General features: G+C 43.7%; 4 protein-coding genes across 4 annotated transcripts; 2 read left to right on the top strand and 2 right to left on the bottom strand.

The window, feature by feature from the left end:
• Positions 1–139: 139 nt before the first annotated feature.
• Positions 140–1,747, bottom strand: higd2a (HIG1 hypoxia inducible domain family, member 2A). The gene is made up of 2 exons (XM_007906243.2): positions 1,554–1,747; positions 140–710 (listed from the first exon to the last, which is right to left on the bottom strand). The coding sequence occupies exons 1-2, from the start codon at positions 1,693–1,695 to the stop codon at positions 547–549; spliced, it is 306 nt and encodes a 101-aa protein (XP_007904434.1). The 5' UTR covers positions 1,696–1,747; the 3' UTR covers positions 140–546.
• Positions 1,748–2,050: 303 nt separating this feature from the next.
• On the top strand, positions 2,051–4,496 carry nop16 (NOP16 nucleolar protein homolog (yeast)). Its single transcript, XM_007906239.2, has 5 exons — positions 2,051–2,237; positions 3,061–3,169; positions 3,440–3,500; positions 3,974–4,080; positions 4,301–4,496. Exons 1-5 carry the CDS (start codon positions 2,131–2,133, stop codon positions 4,442–4,444), a joined length of 528 nt encoding a protein of 175 aa, XP_007904430.1. The 5' UTR covers positions 2,051–2,130; the 3' UTR covers positions 4,445–4,496.
• A 1,235-nt stretch (positions 4,497–5,731) lies between these two features.
• Positions 5,732–9,551, bottom strand: LOC103186950 (ADP-ribosylation factor-like protein 9). The gene is made up of 4 exons (XM_007906240.2): positions 9,164–9,551; positions 7,197–7,365; positions 6,839–7,014; positions 5,732–6,258 (listed from the first exon to the last, which is right to left on the bottom strand). Exons 1-4 carry the CDS (start codon positions 9,296–9,298, stop codon positions 6,082–6,084), a joined length of 657 nt encoding a protein of 218 aa, XP_007904431.1. The 5' UTR covers positions 9,299–9,551; the 3' UTR covers positions 5,732–6,081.
• Positions 9,552–11,620: 2,069 nt separating this feature from the next.
• On the top strand, positions 11,621–17,533 carry kiaa1191 (KIAA1191 ortholog). Its single transcript, XM_007906238.2, has 7 exons — positions 11,621–11,879; positions 13,440–13,630; positions 14,297–14,417; positions 14,792–14,916; positions 15,410–15,519; positions 16,247–16,377; positions 16,698–17,533. The coding sequence occupies exons 2-7, from the start codon at positions 13,475–13,477 to the stop codon at positions 16,913–16,915; spliced, it is 861 nt and encodes a 286-aa protein (XP_007904429.1). The 5' UTR covers positions 11,621–11,879; positions 13,440–13,474; the 3' UTR covers positions 16,916–17,533.

The raw sequence follows: 17,533 nt of genomic DNA, 5'->3' as shown, positions 1-17,533 counted from the left end.
GCCATGGACATCACATGAAGTAGAGGAGAACTTTCTGTTTAGGGGAGAGAAAGGACAAGTTCACTGATGCTAGAAGTGCATAAAATCCACAAAACAGTATCTTTAGTTTCTAAGTGGTGCAGAAATGAATGCATTAAACTCAGCATATAATGAATTTTAATATAACCTTTCAAGATCACCAATTTAAACCCAGCTTTTACTGGAGCAGATGCACATTTTGGTAACAATGACAAAAATACACTCACAAGAAAATGAAGTTAAGCAAACACTTATACATCATTTATTACACTGCAGAGATGGCAGCATCTTAAAGCATTCGCTAGGTAGGTAGAGAAGGCAAACAACTGCTATCTTACAAACTTACTGGCATTGTCCAACCTTTTAATGGTTCTGGATTAAAAATTTTGTTCCTCAAATAGAAGCCATTTGATTGTTGGGTATTTCAGATTTAGTGCATTTATAAGAAATTTCCTAGGTATATTGTCTTGCATTTGCAACAACTTGATATTCCTACATCATTTCCCAAAAGATGGGCAGAAATTGCATTTATTTGGGCTTTAAAGTTGTGGCTACCACACCCACAACAATAGCAACAATGGTGAAACCTTGGGCAAAGATACGTGCTCGCATGGAAAGTTGTGAATGTCGAGTCTTGCCATGGTTAAAAGCGATTAGACCGTAGGTCAGAGCACCAGCTGTGCCTAACATTCCTGAAATACAGAAAATATGCGTTAGCCAAATAATTCAGAGTCTTCCCCCCTCGCAATTACAGCAGCACTTTTCCAGATCACAATGTTTCAGCAGATTCAGAGTGCCATTTGTTGAGTGAAGCATTACATTATTGGAAAAGAGAAGGGAGTTTACCCTTGAAGTGCCTCAAGACATTTTGACAAAATTAATACAAATGATAAAAACCTTTGCATTTGGCATTGCACCGATAATGTCAAAACGTGTTGAAGGGCATCAGTTCCTGGAAAGTGCAGTGACTGTGTTTTGTGCACAGCAGTCAACAGCAACAAATATTTTACCCACAAAATATACAGTCAATTCGCTTTACCGTATATTCTGTGAAGCGCTCTAAAGTGTCTCGAAGACGCGATAAGGCACTGTATGAACTGCAAGGATTGTTGCAGTGGAGTCCTGTAGCTCAGTGGTTAGAGCACTCGCTTTGCAAGTGAGAGACCTGAGTTCAATTCCAGGCAGAGGGCGAAACCTTGGGCAAGTTTCCTTACTCCACACAGAGCCTAATAATAATCCCTCCAAAACCAAAAACAATAATAAATTGGTCATTTTCAATCCACGACTGTGTGTGGGACATTACTGTGCGCAATTGGCTGCCGCGTTCGCCCACAAACATACAGTCAACTCACTTTACAGTGTGTTCTGTGAAGCGCTTTGGGACGTCCTCCCGACGTGAAAAGCGCTATATCAAATGCAAAGGATTATTATTATTATTATTATTATTATTATTATTATTATCTGGAGGCGAGAGGCCAAGGTCATCATCAACCACAGCGCCGTCTCTGGCCTCCCGGGGTCAGTCAGTCACTCACCCAGGGGCACGAACGGGTTCTCGCTGGTCTTCCTGATGAACTTGTCCCTGAAGCTCTCCTCCCGGGGCCTGGGGGCGGGATGGAAGCCCTCGATGACGGGCGGTTTGCTGAGCGACACCTCCTCCCGGACGGGCGCCGCCATCTTGTTTCCCGTCAGTCAGTCAGTCAGTCAGTCAAGTGGGTCGGTGCGCAGGCGCCGAGCGGGGACCAATCACAGGCCGCGACGGTCACAGTGTCAGAGGTCAAAGGGCGGCCCCGAGGGCTCCGCACGTTTCATCCTCGGCCTCGGTCTCTCCCTCTCTCTCTCTCCCCGGGGTTAGGCCTCTCTCCCCCAGGCTCCTCTCTCCCTCTCTCCCCGGGGTTAGGCCTCTCTCCCCCAGGCTCCTCTCTCCCTCTCTCCCCGGGGTTAGGCCTCTCTCCCCCAGGCTCCTCTCTCTCTCTCTCCCCGGGGTTAGGCCTCTCCCCCAGGCTCCTCTCTCCCCGGGGTTAGGCCTCTCTCCCCCAGGCTCCTCTCTCCCTCTCTCCCCGGGGTTAGGCCTCTCTCCCCCCATCTCTCTCCGCCGCCGCCCCGGTAAAGATGCCCAAAGCCAAGGGTAAGAACAGGAGGAAGAAGTTCAACTACGAGGCCGACCGAAAAAAGATCAGGCGACGGATGAACAAGAAAGCGGCCCCGCGGATCGAATGGTGAGTCTGTCCTCCTCCTCCTCCTCCTCCTCCTCCTCCTGCTGCTGCTGCTGCTGCTGCTGCGTTTAATATAATAATATTAATCATAATCATAATCCGTGCATTTGCCTCAGGGCCTCATTCGCGCCTTCGAGACGTCTCAAAGCGCTCCACGGAATATACTGCGAGAGGTGAACCGACTGTCACGGTTTGTGGGAGGAATGCGGCAGCCAATTGCCCGCCCAGCGGCCCGCGCCCCCCACCGACAGCCTGACCGAGTTATCGTTGCTGTCTTTTATTTGCCACCAACGCCTCACCGCGCCGCTGAGACACCTCAAAGCGCTTCACGGATTTTTTTGGGGGCCAGCCGGGTGCCTTGACACCTGCGGAAACCCGTCGCCGCGCTTAAAGAGCATCCAAACCCAACTGGGAATGAATTCCACGCTTGCCCACCCACACCCGGAAACGCCCAGAGATAGACTGTTGGAATGGAATGGAACGGGCTCTCTCTCCCTGAAGAGAGGCATCCTGCTGACGTAATTCCGGAGAGTATTAGTCGCAGGTTGGCAAGAGGACCCCAGAGTGTGCGTTGGGGGTAACTGCTGGAGTCCAACCCGCTAAAACTACATACATTGCGCTTCACAGGATATGCTGTAAAGTGCAGTGGCTATATGTTTTGTGGGCGAAAAGCGGCAGCCAATTGTGCACAACGTCTCACAAACCGTTGTGGATTGAGTGACCAAATTATTATCATTATTCCTACAGAATTATTACTATTCTGACTGACCCTAAATCATTACTGTTCCCACTCAACTGACTTTAATTTGATAATTATGTCTGTTAGCGATCAGATAAGGAGAGCGTGGGACCAGAATAAATCGGCTGCTCAGAATTTAGCTCAAATGGGTTTGGCAATGGACCCGAACAAGACGCTTCCCATCAAGAAAGGCAAGGTATGTACTGTTAGCTGGTTGTGTTATTGATAAGTGATTGAAATCTCTGCAGCACGGATGATCTAAAGTTATCTGTATCACAGTCTAGTATTGCTGATTGACCATTCGTTATTTCCATCTTTTTTTTTGGTGGGGGGGGAAATCTGAAAGAAAGACTTATCAAAAAGTGTTGCAATTATTGTTGTCCTTGTGTGTACTGTGTACAACTAGGGCCAACTCAAGAAGAATGAGTCATTCTTATATTGATCAAAATTTCAACCTCTCTTACAGATACAGGGAATGGCCTCTGCCAGAGAGGAAACCATTATATTAAAGCCTTACGTCATTAACGGTTTGTATGCAGTTCTCAGGGAAAGTTTGCAATGTCTTTCACTTTTGGTTGTACAACTTCTTTAAAAAGCCATCACTGGTCCCTCACGCATTCCAAGTGTCTATGACCCCGCCCGGCCCATCCCACCATCGGCGGTCAAGCCTTCAGCATCTCTGCCCCCACCCTACCCTTTGGAACTCCATTCCATAGTCCCTTTGCCTTCCGCTCTCCCTTACCTCCTTCAAGGCACATCTAAATACCCTCCTATTCGACCACATCTTTTATCGTCCTACCCCTGCCCTCCACCCCTCCAAATCACAACCATTTCTTCGGATCCAAATCCGACTGTCCAGCCTCTTGGGACGTCCACCCAACGTGAAAGGTGTTAAAACAAATGTAATTTGTTGTTCTGGAAGAAATCTCCTGTTAACTTTGTAGAGTGAAATTGAAGTTGTTGTCCACATAACACAATGACATTTACCATTACTCTGCAGAGCTAGAAGCAGAGGCTAACCTCCCAGAAGAGAAAAAGACTTCACTCTCCAGAGATCTGATTGATTATGTTGAGCACATGATCACAAACTACAAGGACAATTACAAGGTATGAAATATTTAGAAAACAATAGCTTTTATGTGAATTTTCAGTAGAGATAGTCCTTTGACAAGATACAATTCAAACAGAATCTTAAAGGGTTGTTTAGCTATTGTGAATTTGACCCTGGGAACCTTTGAGCCACATCATGTTGTACATTTACCCGTTCATTCAATTTTCACAAGCTTAGGCCTGTAAGATTGTCATTTATATCTTCTTTTTCATTTAGGCTATGGCAAGAGACGAGAAGAACTATTACCAGGACACACCAAATCAAATTAGGAAAAAAATTGAAGCCTACAAAAGAATTCACCCAGATGAGCATGCTGCATTTTTGAAATCCTTGGCAAAAGATGAGATGGAAACATCTTAAAGACTGGACTTGTAATTTTTTAAAATAAAACAATATATGCCAGATAAAAAAACCTCCACACTTTCTGGAAATGCACTTTGGCTATCATCTAAACCTGGAATTTATTTTGGATCAGTTTCATGGTTTATTCTAAGATAATGCTTGACTGACTTTTTCAAAATATGAAAGCAGGAAAGAACAAATCTGCACGTTAATGAAATGTTCTAATACTCCTAGTTATAAATTCCTGTTCATTAGTAATACATACAAGAATCGATTAGGTGAAAGTTAACTGCACAACTCTGAAGTGCAACTGTTTGGTGAAGAGAACATTGAGAATGGTAGTGAAGGTACATTGTAATTGAGAATATCAATTCATTTAAAAAAACTATTTTAATTACGATAGTATGTTTATTTGTTTTTAAACCAAACATGCCACAAATACAACTTTCCAAAAACACACTCATTCATAGCAAAACCTGTTATCAATACACAAGGTTATCGATCACAAATGAAAATTAGTTTGTCAAATTATTTTTATTGGAAAGTTTCATTCCAGTTTGTTAATATCCTTTAAATGAGTATTCTATTACCTTTTTGAAAAAAATGTTCTGCCAAAAATGTTCTGCCACAAAAAGAATATTTGTCTTTTTCTTGTTACATAACACTGGAAAGATTTAGCCAATTATTTTTAAGAACTGTGGAAACTGGCCTTGAAATGAAATGTCAAAACTTAACGACAATTTAAATTATGCACATGGGATATTTGAGGCCTCTAAAGTTGTATGGATTCTGTTGTTGATCAGACTGGTGGTCCAGTTAGTAATTTTGATGGGTCTTTTGTGAACATTGTGACATTTGGAGTGTTTGGGAATAAATAAAACAATATTGCAAAAAGCAAACTGAAAAAATAGATAGTCCACAGCACATGGTAAATTGAATGAGCTATCTGCTGTGCAGCAAATACTCCCTTTGCAAGTACATGATTCAGGGTTTTAGGTTTTGACGCCACATATTAATGATTTGGACCGTGACAGAGTTCATTTAAGTTTCTAAATGAGGTTTGAAATGAATGGTAAGATATGAAAGTGACCACACTAGAATTATATGTTTCAAATTGAGCTCCAGCCACATCCATCTCTAGTCTTCATTACCTCTATGGTTTCCAAAAAGGGTACTTAAACATAAGATGATCAGCTAGAAATGGTTATCTTCCCTATCAGCACAGGAGAAACAAACATTATTTTAAAATGAGCTGACAACTAAACTTCTTACAAAAACGTTTATCCTAGTTCAGAAAATTGTGCCTTTTATATGGTGTAGTTTTAAATTGAATGACAATTAGTGTTAGTTTTATGTATTTTTCTAATCTTAAATGCTGCTGCGTTTCGTCCACAAAAAAAGTCAATTCATTTTACTGTTCTGTGTACTAGTAAAGTACTGTTCTGTACTTTACTATTCTGTGAATCATTTTGAGACGTCTCGAAAATGTGTTAAGCTTCTATATCAAATGGAAGCATTATTATCGATATCTAATTTCTGGCAAAAGTAAATTATTATTTTTCACCTCCTGGTCTGACCTATTGGTAAACTATGAAAGGACAATGATGAATTATGCTGTGCAATTATCACCTCTCCATAAATGTGGAAGTGTTTGCTCATTTTGGCATGACAAGTTGAGTGATAACTTGCTTGGCATCATAGATACTTTTTGGGACATCTGTTCCATCTTGAGTGACGTTAGTAGCCATGAGGAAAAGCTTTCTTTCATAATTCACATTATGGAGTGAAAGATTTCTGTGAAGTTCAGAAATATTAAGAGCCCCGTCAACATCCTGGAAGAACAAAACCAGAACTATTGAATTAATGATAGATATGCTATATAGTAACATTAAAAAGAATAATTTTGCTTTATGAAAGTTTAATGAATCTATGAAACATCATTTCCTCCATTTGTTGAAAGGAAAACTTATTGCATGTTAAAAACCTAATACTTCCTGTATATTATAGTACAAATTGTACCATTATGATTAGCTTTTCTATGAGACCTGCCAAAAAATATTTCTTATCGCCCAAACGTTATTTATGCACATTACCCAAACCATTTCATCAAAAAATATTTGAATAGTTCGTGCTGGTTTCACCTGTCATTAGAATGTGCCAGGTACGAGTGCAATACATTTTTATTAGGTTTATTAAAAGTTATCTTTGATTCCAAGCAGTGAAAATATGGTGAATTGCTCTCTGACTCCAGCAACAAGAACCAATTACATTTGTGTAGCGTCTTCCACGTCAGGAGGATGCCCAAAGGCGCTGAGCAAGACGGCTTGAGGTGCATAATCATTAATGACAAAAAAGGCTTCAGTATCAGCTCTTTTCCTCAGCAGAGCACAGGACATACACAGGAAAATTCACCTGTTTATTTGCCAAAAGCACCAGTGGAAGCTGTGGATCTTCTTTCAGCAGCTTATGTAGCTCCTGCTTAGCCAGAGGCAAACGTTCATGGTCTGCAGCATCTACCACATACACCAGCAACTGAGCTCTACTTAGGTACAGATTCCAGTATGATCGCAAGTTGTAGCTGCCACCAACTGTAAGAAAAGACGTGCAATCACATTAGTGGTATTACTTTCCCTGTGTATGGTTTCAGTGCAGCATTCTGTAAAAAACCCATTGGACTTGGCCATTGGACCGATTTTCATGTTTCACAAAGCAGAAATCTTAGCAATTTACTAGCAATCAAGTTACTGTTCAACCTCCAACACGTACTCACTTTCCAGGAAGTCCAGTTTGCAGTCTCCTGTGTGTATACACATTGCGTTAAAGCCTTGGGTGGGTGCTGTGCTACGTTTCACTTTGCTGGTTGCCAAACAGTTCAGAATACTGGTTTTCCCAGCACCATCTAATCCCAGAACAAGAATCTGCTTATCTCTTGCATCTGTCTTTNAAAAAAAACACAGAATAGTCAGGAGCAGGGCTTCCAATAATCCAACTGATGGAAAGAGCTTGAATGACAGTGATTAGATATGGGCTAGACTCACAAACTGTGGAACACTCCCTCAATCTCTCCGCCTTGCCCCCTCTCCCCTCTTTCAAGTCCTGCCTGACTTCCTCGTCGACTGTGCTTAGGGCCACCTCCCCCCACCCCTGGCTCGGAGTCGGGCTCCGCCACTGTTAAGCGCTCTGAAATGCTACCCTACATGGAGAGCGCTTTAGAAGTGCAAGTTCTTGTTGTAGACTCAAACTGGCTCCACAGAGCACCAACCAACTCTGGTCTCCAGTCAAATACAATACCAGCTTTTCTGTTATGATAAGATTGCTGTTATGGTAAGATCCCTCGCTCTATAGCATGCATTCAGTGCAATACCCTCACAAACTGAAGAAAATCAGATCAGAACAGAGGTGAGTTATTTTAAAAAATAGAGTGAATTAGCTTTCAGATCTAACAACTGTCCTGAATGGCTGGAATTTTTTTTCCTCAGGTTCTCTTCCCACTCTGTTTCCTTGGTGTGTTCTGCAGCTGCAAGCACTGTATATATATATATATATAGCCCAAACCGAAAGGGTAAAAAGAAAGCAAATCTGAGACAACAAGTTCAGGATAAAATGAAAGGAAGTGCGGTCAGATTGGAACAATCTGTGGAACAACTGCTGTGGCTGCCGCGTTTCACCCACAAATAGTCCATTCACTTTACAGTCTATTCTGTGAAGCGCTTTGAGACATCTAGAAGACATGAAAAGCGCTATATCAAAAATGCAAGGATTATTATTGATTATAACAACAAAACAAAATAAAGAGTGTAAAAATGGTCAGATTAAAATCACACTCCACTACCATTCAAAACTGTACCAAATGTAATAAAAGAATACAGTAAGTTCTCGGAGGGGCGTATAGAAAATATATGTGATATAACAGCGTTGTTACTTTTTTTAAGAAAGTGATTGCTCTTCAACAATCCGCTGTGTTTCTCAAATGTCTTATAGCATATTCCAGTTGTTTTTGAAGTAAAGCAGTTGTTGATAATCCATAATTATTATTTACAACTTACTCAGTGTATAACTTCTACCCTGGTAGCATTCACCTATATCCCTTGCGGCGCAAAGGAAAACTGTAAAGCTGATTCCAGAATGTAATCTTTGCTTTAATTAAATTATATTAAACCAGGAGAAGGGATTAAGGGGCTGGCGTGGCCACCTGGCCCCGCACTGAAGTCTCTTGTCGCCAGCTATCCATTAAAATAGCCTATTCCGCAATCGTATTATATTGCTGCGGAGATTTCCGATTACTGTATTGATTTAAACACTGTTCAGGAATTTTAAACTACCATCAAAAAAGGGGTCAGGTTTTAAAAACCTGTGCCAACAATTATCCGCAATTCGCTTTTGAGGGATTTAAGGCTAAATGGGTGGTGGTGGGGAGTGGTTATTGGGGGAATGGGGGGGATGGTTATTGGGGGATGGGGAGATGGTTATTGGGGGGATGGTTATTGGAGGGATGGGGGGGATGGTTATTTGGGGGATGGGGGGGTGGTTATTGGGGGGGATGGGGGGTGGTTATTGGGGGAATGGGGGGGGTTATTGGGGGGACAAGTTTTATTGATTTAGGATCAGTTCAGCTACACGTGGCCATGTTGAGCAAAAGGGAAAGGGCATTGGGACGAGACAGTGCGGTCAAGTCATTGTGTTTACGAACCCCCCCCCCACTCCCTCCCCCCCCCAACCGACCCCCTTTTTTTTTACCTCCTTAATGACCTCGTACTCCTCTTCTGAGCAGCGCCTTTTGCGGTGGAAGTATTTCCAGGAGATGAACAGAGCGCTCCCCAGGACAGCGACCGCCGCTCCCATCGCCAACCCCAACTGCCGCAGACGAGACATGATGGGGGGGGGAGGGAGAGAGAGGGAGTGGAAGTGGGGGGGAAAGTGGTCGGGTTCAGCCCCGGCAACAACAGGGAGGCATCGGTGTTGCCTTTCCTCCTCCTCCTCCCCCTCCCCACACGTCCACTTTTGTCAACCCAACAAGTCTCTCTCTCTCTCTCTTTCTCACCCGCTCAGACACTGGCTCTGCAATAGGCCCATCTGCCAACCAACACACACAGACAACAAGAGAGAGAGAGAGAGAGGGAAACACACACACAGACAACAAGAGAGAGAGAGAGAGAGGAAAACACACAGACAAAAAGAGAGAGAGGGAAACACACAGACAACAAGAGAGAGAGAGAGGGAAACACACAGACAACAAGAGAGAGAGAGAGAGGGAAATACACACACAGACAACAAGAGAGACAGAGAGAGAGACACAAACACAGACAACAAGAGAGACAGAGAGAGAGAGAGAGGGAAACACACACAGGAGAGAGATTCAGTCTCGTCCTTTGTGCATTGTGGGAATCCGATTAAGGCTCTGTGTGTTTGCAGCAGCTCAACTGATTTATTTTACCTGCGATTATAGTCAGGGAGGAGGCAAAGGCGTCTCTCTCTCTTTCTCTCTCTCACCTTCTGTCACAGACACTCAGCCTTTTTTCAGTTCACTCCCTCCCCACACTTCACCTTTACCCGAGTGTTCTGCTCACCAACACTTAAGCAAAGTAAAGCTCTCCCAGCAGTCAAGGCGGGCCAGATGTTATTTAATAACAATAATAATAATCCTTGCATTTGATATAGCGCTTTTCATGTCGGGAGGACGTCCCAAAGCGCTTCACAGAACACACTGTAAAGTGAATTGACTGTATATTTGTGGGCGAACGCGGCAGCCAATTGCGCACAGCAATGTCCCACAAACAGTCATGGATTGAAAATGACCAATTTATTATTGTTTTTGGTTTTGGAGGGATTATTATTAGGCTCTGTGTGGAGTAAGGAAACTTGCCCAAGGTTTCACTCTGCCTGAAATTGAACTCAGGTCTCTCGCTTGCAAAGCGAGTGCTCAAACCACTGAGCTACAGGACTCTTATTTGCTGGGTAAACTTTTTTTAAAAAAAAACACACACACGCACGCGCACACACGTTACTCTAAAACTTAACCCGTCTCAAGACTTGATAATTATAATAATCCTTGCATTTGATATCAGGTCTTTGAGACGTCTCAAAGCGCTTCACAGAATATACTGTAAAGCGAATTGCCTGTAGATTTTGTGGGTGAAACGCTCCTCCTTTTACCCACGCTTTCAGCCAACCCTCCTCTCCAGCCCTCTTGATTGCAACCCCCGGCTCAGACATAAACCCTTAACAGTCCCAACACCTCGGGAGCATAAATGTAACTTTGTTGTTGTTATCAAACCAGAAAAAGGAGACCCCCCTTCCTGCAAATATAAAGAAAGTGTTACAAAGGTCTGAGGGACAGACGTGAGAGTAAACGAACATCACCGGAATAAATCAGTGAGTCAGTCAGGGAGGATGCGAGTGAGTCGGCCAGTCATTGAGTGTGGGAGACTGTCACCGCGGGCCCAGGGGCCGGCAGCCGGACACCGACAGTCAGTGACCCGGCGCTCGCGCACACCCCCCACCCCCGGTCGCAGGCAGCTGAATGCGGACCCACCAGGCCTTGCGCACACATGTGCACACGCACACACGTGCACACACACGTGTACACGCGCACACACGTGTACGCGCACACACGTGCACACGCGCGCACACGTGCACACACACCGCCCTCTCCTTCCTCATCTTCAGGTCGCGTCTGAAGATCTTCCTCTTGGACTGTGGTTACGGTCTCACACCCCCTCCCCTCCCTCTCCCCTCCCCCGCCCCCCGGCCCCCCGCCCCCCGGCCCCCCGCCCCCCCCCCCTGGCTCAGCCTCGTGCTCCGCCGCTGTCCAGCGCTCTGGGACACTCTCCACCAGCGCCGGGGCTCTGCGGCTCACTCCGACTGTCAACGGTACCCAAGCGATGGGGAGGGGAGTAATGGTCGCCGGGAGGGGAGTAACTGTCACGTGCGGAAGGGAGTAACTGTCACGTGCGGAAGGGAGTAACCGTCACGTGGGAGAGGCGGTAACGCGGGGGGGGGGAGGGGGGGGCGTGCCGGTCACGTGGGGAAAGGAGTAACCGTCACGTGGGGGGGAGTAACCATCACGTGGGAGAGGCGGTAACGGGGGCAGTGCCGATCACGTGGGGAGGGAGTAACCGACACGTGGGAGAGGCGGTAACGGGGGCGGTGCCGGTCACGTGGGAGAGGGCGTAACCGTCACGTGGGAGAGGCGGCAGTACCGGTCACGTGGGGAGGGAGTAACGGTGGCTGCGCGAGAGAGTGCGCGCGCGCGCGCGTGCGCAGAGAGCCTCACCCGCGACGGGGGTTGGAGCGGTCCCGGAGGCTCCTCTCCCTCTCCTCCCCGGCGGCCTGAGCCCCGGCTCCCGGCTCCGCCGCACCATGCTCCAGCCCCACCCGCTCCCGTCCCGCGCTCAGTGCACCCCGCTGCTCCCGTAGGACACGCAGCGGCTTCTTCATCACCCGCATCAGGACCGTAAGTGTCCGGTCTCCCGGTGGGCCTCCCGCCGGCCCGGCTTCCGCTGCCCCGTCACCCCCGGCTCCCCGTTGGGTTTCGGGCCTCCCCGTGCGGGCGGCCCCGGCTCTCGGCCCCCGGGGACACGGGGTTTGAGTTTCCCCCCTCAGTCGGTTTAAGGTCACAACAGGAATCGGCCTCAGTGTCCGACCCGCGTTTAATCCTCGGCCCCAAAAGCTCTGAACTCCCGTAGACCGTATTGCTGTTGTTGTTGTTATTATTATTAAAGAGCTCTACAGAAAATTATAATTCTTATTATTTAATCGTTTCGCCCACAAAACGCACTGTGATATCCCGTGAAGGCGCGTTGAGAGGCGTCTCGACCGACGCGACGACGCGCAACATCCAGTGCGCGGGTTGTTGTTGTCACAGCGAACGCCTCATAAACAAAGTATTATTATCATAAATATTACCATAAATATTATAAATAGCGTTAATAGTAGATGCTGAGGGTGGGGGTGGGCTGTCTGGTCAGTGTTGGGCCGTTGCTTTGTGTGGAATTATTATTATTATTATTATAATTAAATTCAATTCACTTTACAGTCTATTCTGTGAAGCGCTTTGGGACGTCCTCTCGACGTGAAAAGCGCTATATCAAATGCAAGGATTATTATTATTATTATTATTCCAGATCTGTTCTCTGCGTTGTTGTCGTTGTTGTTAAAAAAAAATATTTTGTCGTTGAGGGCAGAAAAGGGACGAGATGGCTTTCTTCTGTGTCTTCCATGAAACTGGTGGATTATTATTAAAGGATAGTAAGAATAAGAAGTAAAAGCCCGTGCGTTTGCACTTTCTTAACAGGCGGAGGATTCTGAAGGGTTTATTTGTATTTTCTTGTGGAGAATCCCGCAGGGAAACTGTGCCTGACTGTTATGGCATCAAATTAACTTTCCTGGTAATTTTAGGCTCGTTTGTTTGCCTTGTTTCTCCTACCTTTCCCTGCGGGTGATTTTGGCTCAGTTTTACAAACCCTTCGTGGTTAATTGAGTTATTTGGTGCCCCGTGGCCAATCTTTAAAACCTGTAATCAGATTTTTCACTTGTTATACACATTTTTAATAAGTCAAAATTGTCCCGAGTGAATTCAGCAGCGTTTCAGTTTTAATCCTTTTGTTAGCCACTTGATGAGTTTCAAGTTACAAAGGTTGATTGTGTAATTAGGACGAAGTATGGCTCTGCTTCGCAGGCTCCGGCTTCACGTCCCCCGCCTTTCCCCGCCACACCATTGGCGGGTGGGCCTTCAGTCTCTGCCCCACCCTCTGGAACTCCATCCTGCAGTCCCTCCACTTTGTCCCCTCCCTCGCCTCCTTCAAGACCCGTCTCAAGACCCTCCTCTTTGACTGTGCATTCGGTCACCCTCCTACTCCTACCCTCCCCTTCACCCCCTCCTGATCCCAACCACCAGCTCCGGTCTGGATCCCTGACTGTCCAGCGCTTTGAGCCTCCTACTGACGTGAAAGGTGCGATACAAATGTAATTTGTTGTTTATGATGAGGATAAACGCTGATCGTGTTTGTTGCAGCCATTGAATATTCTTCAAGTGACTTGCTGGGAAAGATGTCCTTACCAGTAGGAATGCATCGTAGAGCATTCAGTTATGATGACGCTTTGGAAGATTTATCACCAATGACACCTCCGCCCGCTGACATGGGAACCAATACATTGTGGAAACAACCTGTCATCCGAGAGCGGAAATATCAACAATTGTCTAAGGTAAACTATTGACGAATTGTAGAACTGAGCCTTCTAGAAATCTTCATGCCTAACAAACTGCTCCTGTTTGGGAATTGCAGTAGCCCTTCCAACCAGATACAATTGGTCATTCGTTTCATGAGTGGTTGAGGATCGTTGATGTATGCAAATTGGCTGTTGTGTTGCCTACAAATAAAATCCCTATACTTTACAGTAAATCCTGTGAAACGCTTTGAGATGTTGTGGAGATGTGAAAGGCACTTTCAAATATATCGAATGTAATTATTATTGCATTCATTTGTAAAATAAGATGTAGTTTTAATACAATTATAATTGATGTGGAACCATCCAAATTATTTATATTATATTTATATTGGAATACAAAACAGTTTAGTTTAAATTGTAATCACCACATGCCTGATAATAATCCCTCAAGAAAAAAAAGATAACATTTTGGTCACTCAATCCATGACTGTTTGTGGGACACTGCTGTGCGCAATTGGCCCACAAAATATACAGTCAATTCACTTTGCAGTATATTCTGTGAAGCGCTTTGAGACATCTAGAAAATGTGAAAAGCACTATATCAAATGCAAAGATTATTATAACCAAGGTGAAGTATTGTTTCTCATTTACCCACTTTTGTGTGCGGAAATGTGAATGACAGTTTTTCATATTTTATTGCAGGATGACGATGGAGAAAATGGTGTTGTGTCTTCGGTTGTGATTCCATCATCAGCTGGAAACCTGAACAAAGCCAACGTGGTGAAAGCCAAAGCAACTTCAGTCATGAGCTCACTCATGACAAGTAAGTTGTCTCTTTAAAAACGCAGCCTGGAGATTTACTGAGCTGGTGACTCAATGCTGATGGGAAACCTTTCATAGAGTTTTACTTTAACAGTAAAGTAGTATTCATATCTACAGAATGCATGTTTCATTTAAATAGAAATTGTGTATAGATGTTACTGTATACAAACATGTTGTATAAATATTTTCTTTATATTGGAATACAAAACAATTTAATTTAGATGGCAAAGAGCACGTATTGATGTTAAGTGACTGTAAATTTCGTTATTGAACAATAACATGTACGTTTTCTTTCTATAAAATGTGTATTAAGATGCTACGATGCAGGCAAGTTCCTTAATGGGTTTTACACAATTCCACTGTTTGAATTTCCAGAGCAGACACAGGAAAGCATACAGCGGTTTGAGAAGCAAGCAGGCCTGACAGATGCAGGTTACCAACCACATAAAGGCTTGATCGCAGAGGAAGCCAGTTACCACCGGGTAGGGGAAGCATTACAGGTGAGAACAAATTTTGGAGAGGAATGACATTACATGCTAAATATTAATTTATTTTTTAAATGAAAAGATTGCAAAGCTCTGAGTTAAATAATGTAGCATTTTCATTCTTAATCTTCGGACTAAATATACTGATATACTGAGTGTGTTCTCAGCATATTGTAGTGCTAATGAACCAAAATGATCCTGATTCAAGCATCAAGTTGGCACCTTATGTGCAAAATAAAACTCCTTGTATTGTTCTCTAACAACGTTGCTTAATGCCAGGTGGACTGGTGTGAATTTTCACTGTAGTAGTCTTGTCATTGAAACTACAGTTTGCACTACACCAAGGACTTTTTATAAACCTTTATTTATGGGAAAAAAACCTTGATTGCTTTGAAATTTGCAATATAAGGAATCATGGTACAAATTGAGCTGAGCCAGTGCGTATTAATATTATACTGAATTGTTACAGCCTGGATCAGTAGCTTTAATATGTTTTTCAAAAAAACAGAAGTTTAAAGGCCAGAGTTTGGATGCACCTAGAGACGATAAGCAGAAATCTTTATCAGCCCAGTCAACCCCCAACGTCACTCCCCAGCCCTCACCAATACCCAAGCGAAGGTATGTAAATATTTGTGGACATTGCTCACAAGGCTATGATTTTACACAACTTGTATTGTTAGCCATGAAACATACATCAGTTGAGTTTGTAGCAAACGTAATTTCAGTTTGTGAGCAAAATGATTTGACATTGGCAGTTGGTATCCAGTTGCTGTACAAAATGCCTTGAATACTGCTGTTGTTTTCCAGGCTCTCTAAGGACTCTGTATTAAGGAATGAAAGTTAAATTACAGATGGCTTGAGGCATAATATAAAGGTCCTGGGAAAGGGGGAAGGATACAAGTTAGCTGAGAAAAATACATAAGCTGCCTTCTATCCCAGTGTCCTGACCAATGGTGCAAGACAGGATGCTCTTTAAGGTAGGGGGGAGACGAGCAAATGATTGATTAGAGAATGAAGAGAAATGGAGGAAGATGCCTCAAATAACAGTAGCTATTCCAGTTAAATTGATTGAAAGTAAAGTAGTTTGAGAGCCATGAGATTAAAACTCAACGGCTGGAAATATACAGTTGATCAGTTAACATCTGGAAAAGAGAGATTAACATGGACATGGCCCTTCATTAGAACAACAGTTCATAGGCTTCTGTGGAACATTTTAAACATGGTTTTGTGATTAACCATTTCATTACATTTTCTTTCCTAAGTTCTAACACCTAAACACAGAAATAGATTAATTATTTCACCTGAACACAGATCTGAAAAATATTGTTCTTTTTTAATGTTTCAGACCTTTGCTTGGCCAGGGGGCTGATTTTGCTACTAGAAGTGTGGAAGGAGATTTCACTCGATTTGAAGGAGGTGCAGCTGAAAGATGCAAGTCATTTTTACGTAGCCAGAGTCACAAAGCTGCTGAGCCAGGTGGGAAGGTTAATAAAATAGAATGTACATAAGAAATATTGAGGGTGACCAAAGAGAATTCAATTCACTGAAACTCATCCTTTACTACCTACTCTTATCTTCCCCTCATCCCTTTATTGCGCTAATTTTCTGTTAAGGCATCTAATTGTATGCATCTTTAATTTTATACTTGTTTTGGATTATATGCAAATTATATCACAGTTTCTTTTGATTGACTGAAGTCCACCTGATTTATGCAGTTTATTTTGTTCACAATTAAGTACTGTTGCATTAGATTGTTGGTGTTATGCTATTTGCTAATCAATATATTTTGTGGGCAGGTGGCTTTACTCTTCAGTCGTACAAAGGCGGCCCCAAACCCTCTCCTATGGACATAATGCGTACTCAGGGCATTGCTGCCAAGATGGCAGAAAACTATACCAACATCAAGCCACCCAAGATGGACATGCCAATACCAGAAGGACTAAACAGGCGTCCCAAACACACTCGCAGTGTAAATCCTAGAGATGTGAATGTGTTTGCTCCAACAGGATTTTAGTGTCATTGAGATGTGCTGTTGGCTGTGTGCACCCACTGCTTAAGTAGCCTACAAAAGTAATTTGTTGCTCATCATATGAGACGCTGTTTGGTTGTAATTAATTTGACGACAATTTGATTTGTAGATTTATTTTGATGTGGGAGGTAGGAGGAGGGGAAATTTCAGCCTGTGTTGTTTATGGAATCCAAACCAGTCCTGGTAATTGGAACCTCCCATAATGCATATTTGCACCAAAAATGGTTTAATATTCTTGTAGACCTCCTTATTTGGCTATTCTATACCTAACCCCACCCCCCCAGAATTCCTCAGTATTTTGGAGTTTTAAGACCGACTGCTAAATAAAATATAGACTCGCAAAGAAACCTGAGCATTCTATTTATAGTCATTAACCAGCATTAAAGTCGCCTTCTACGTTGCTTTGTTAGGAAATACTAACAGCAAGAAGGTGTGACAAGAATGTGCATCAGTTGATGTGAAGATAAGAGATAGGTTTGTACATTAGTATGCAAGTATATAACAGTGTGGTACTAGTTAGCCATCTGTATTTGTCTGTCTGGTAATTGTCTAATGTATATTAAATAAACTCTTGCACATTATTTTGTGACAACTTCATTTTAA

Source organism: Callorhinchus milii, unplaced genomic scaffold, assembly GCF_018977255.1.
Source record: "Callorhinchus milii isolate IMCB2004 unplaced genomic scaffold, IMCB_Cmil_1.0 Scaffold13, whole genome shotgun sequence".
NCBI classification, from domain to species: Eukaryota; Metazoa; Chordata; class Chondrichthyes; order Chimaeriformes; family Callorhinchidae; genus Callorhinchus; species Callorhinchus milii.
The sequence above is the reverse complement of the archived record's forward strand: the minus strand, read 5'-3'. Positions and strand labels throughout refer to the sequence as shown.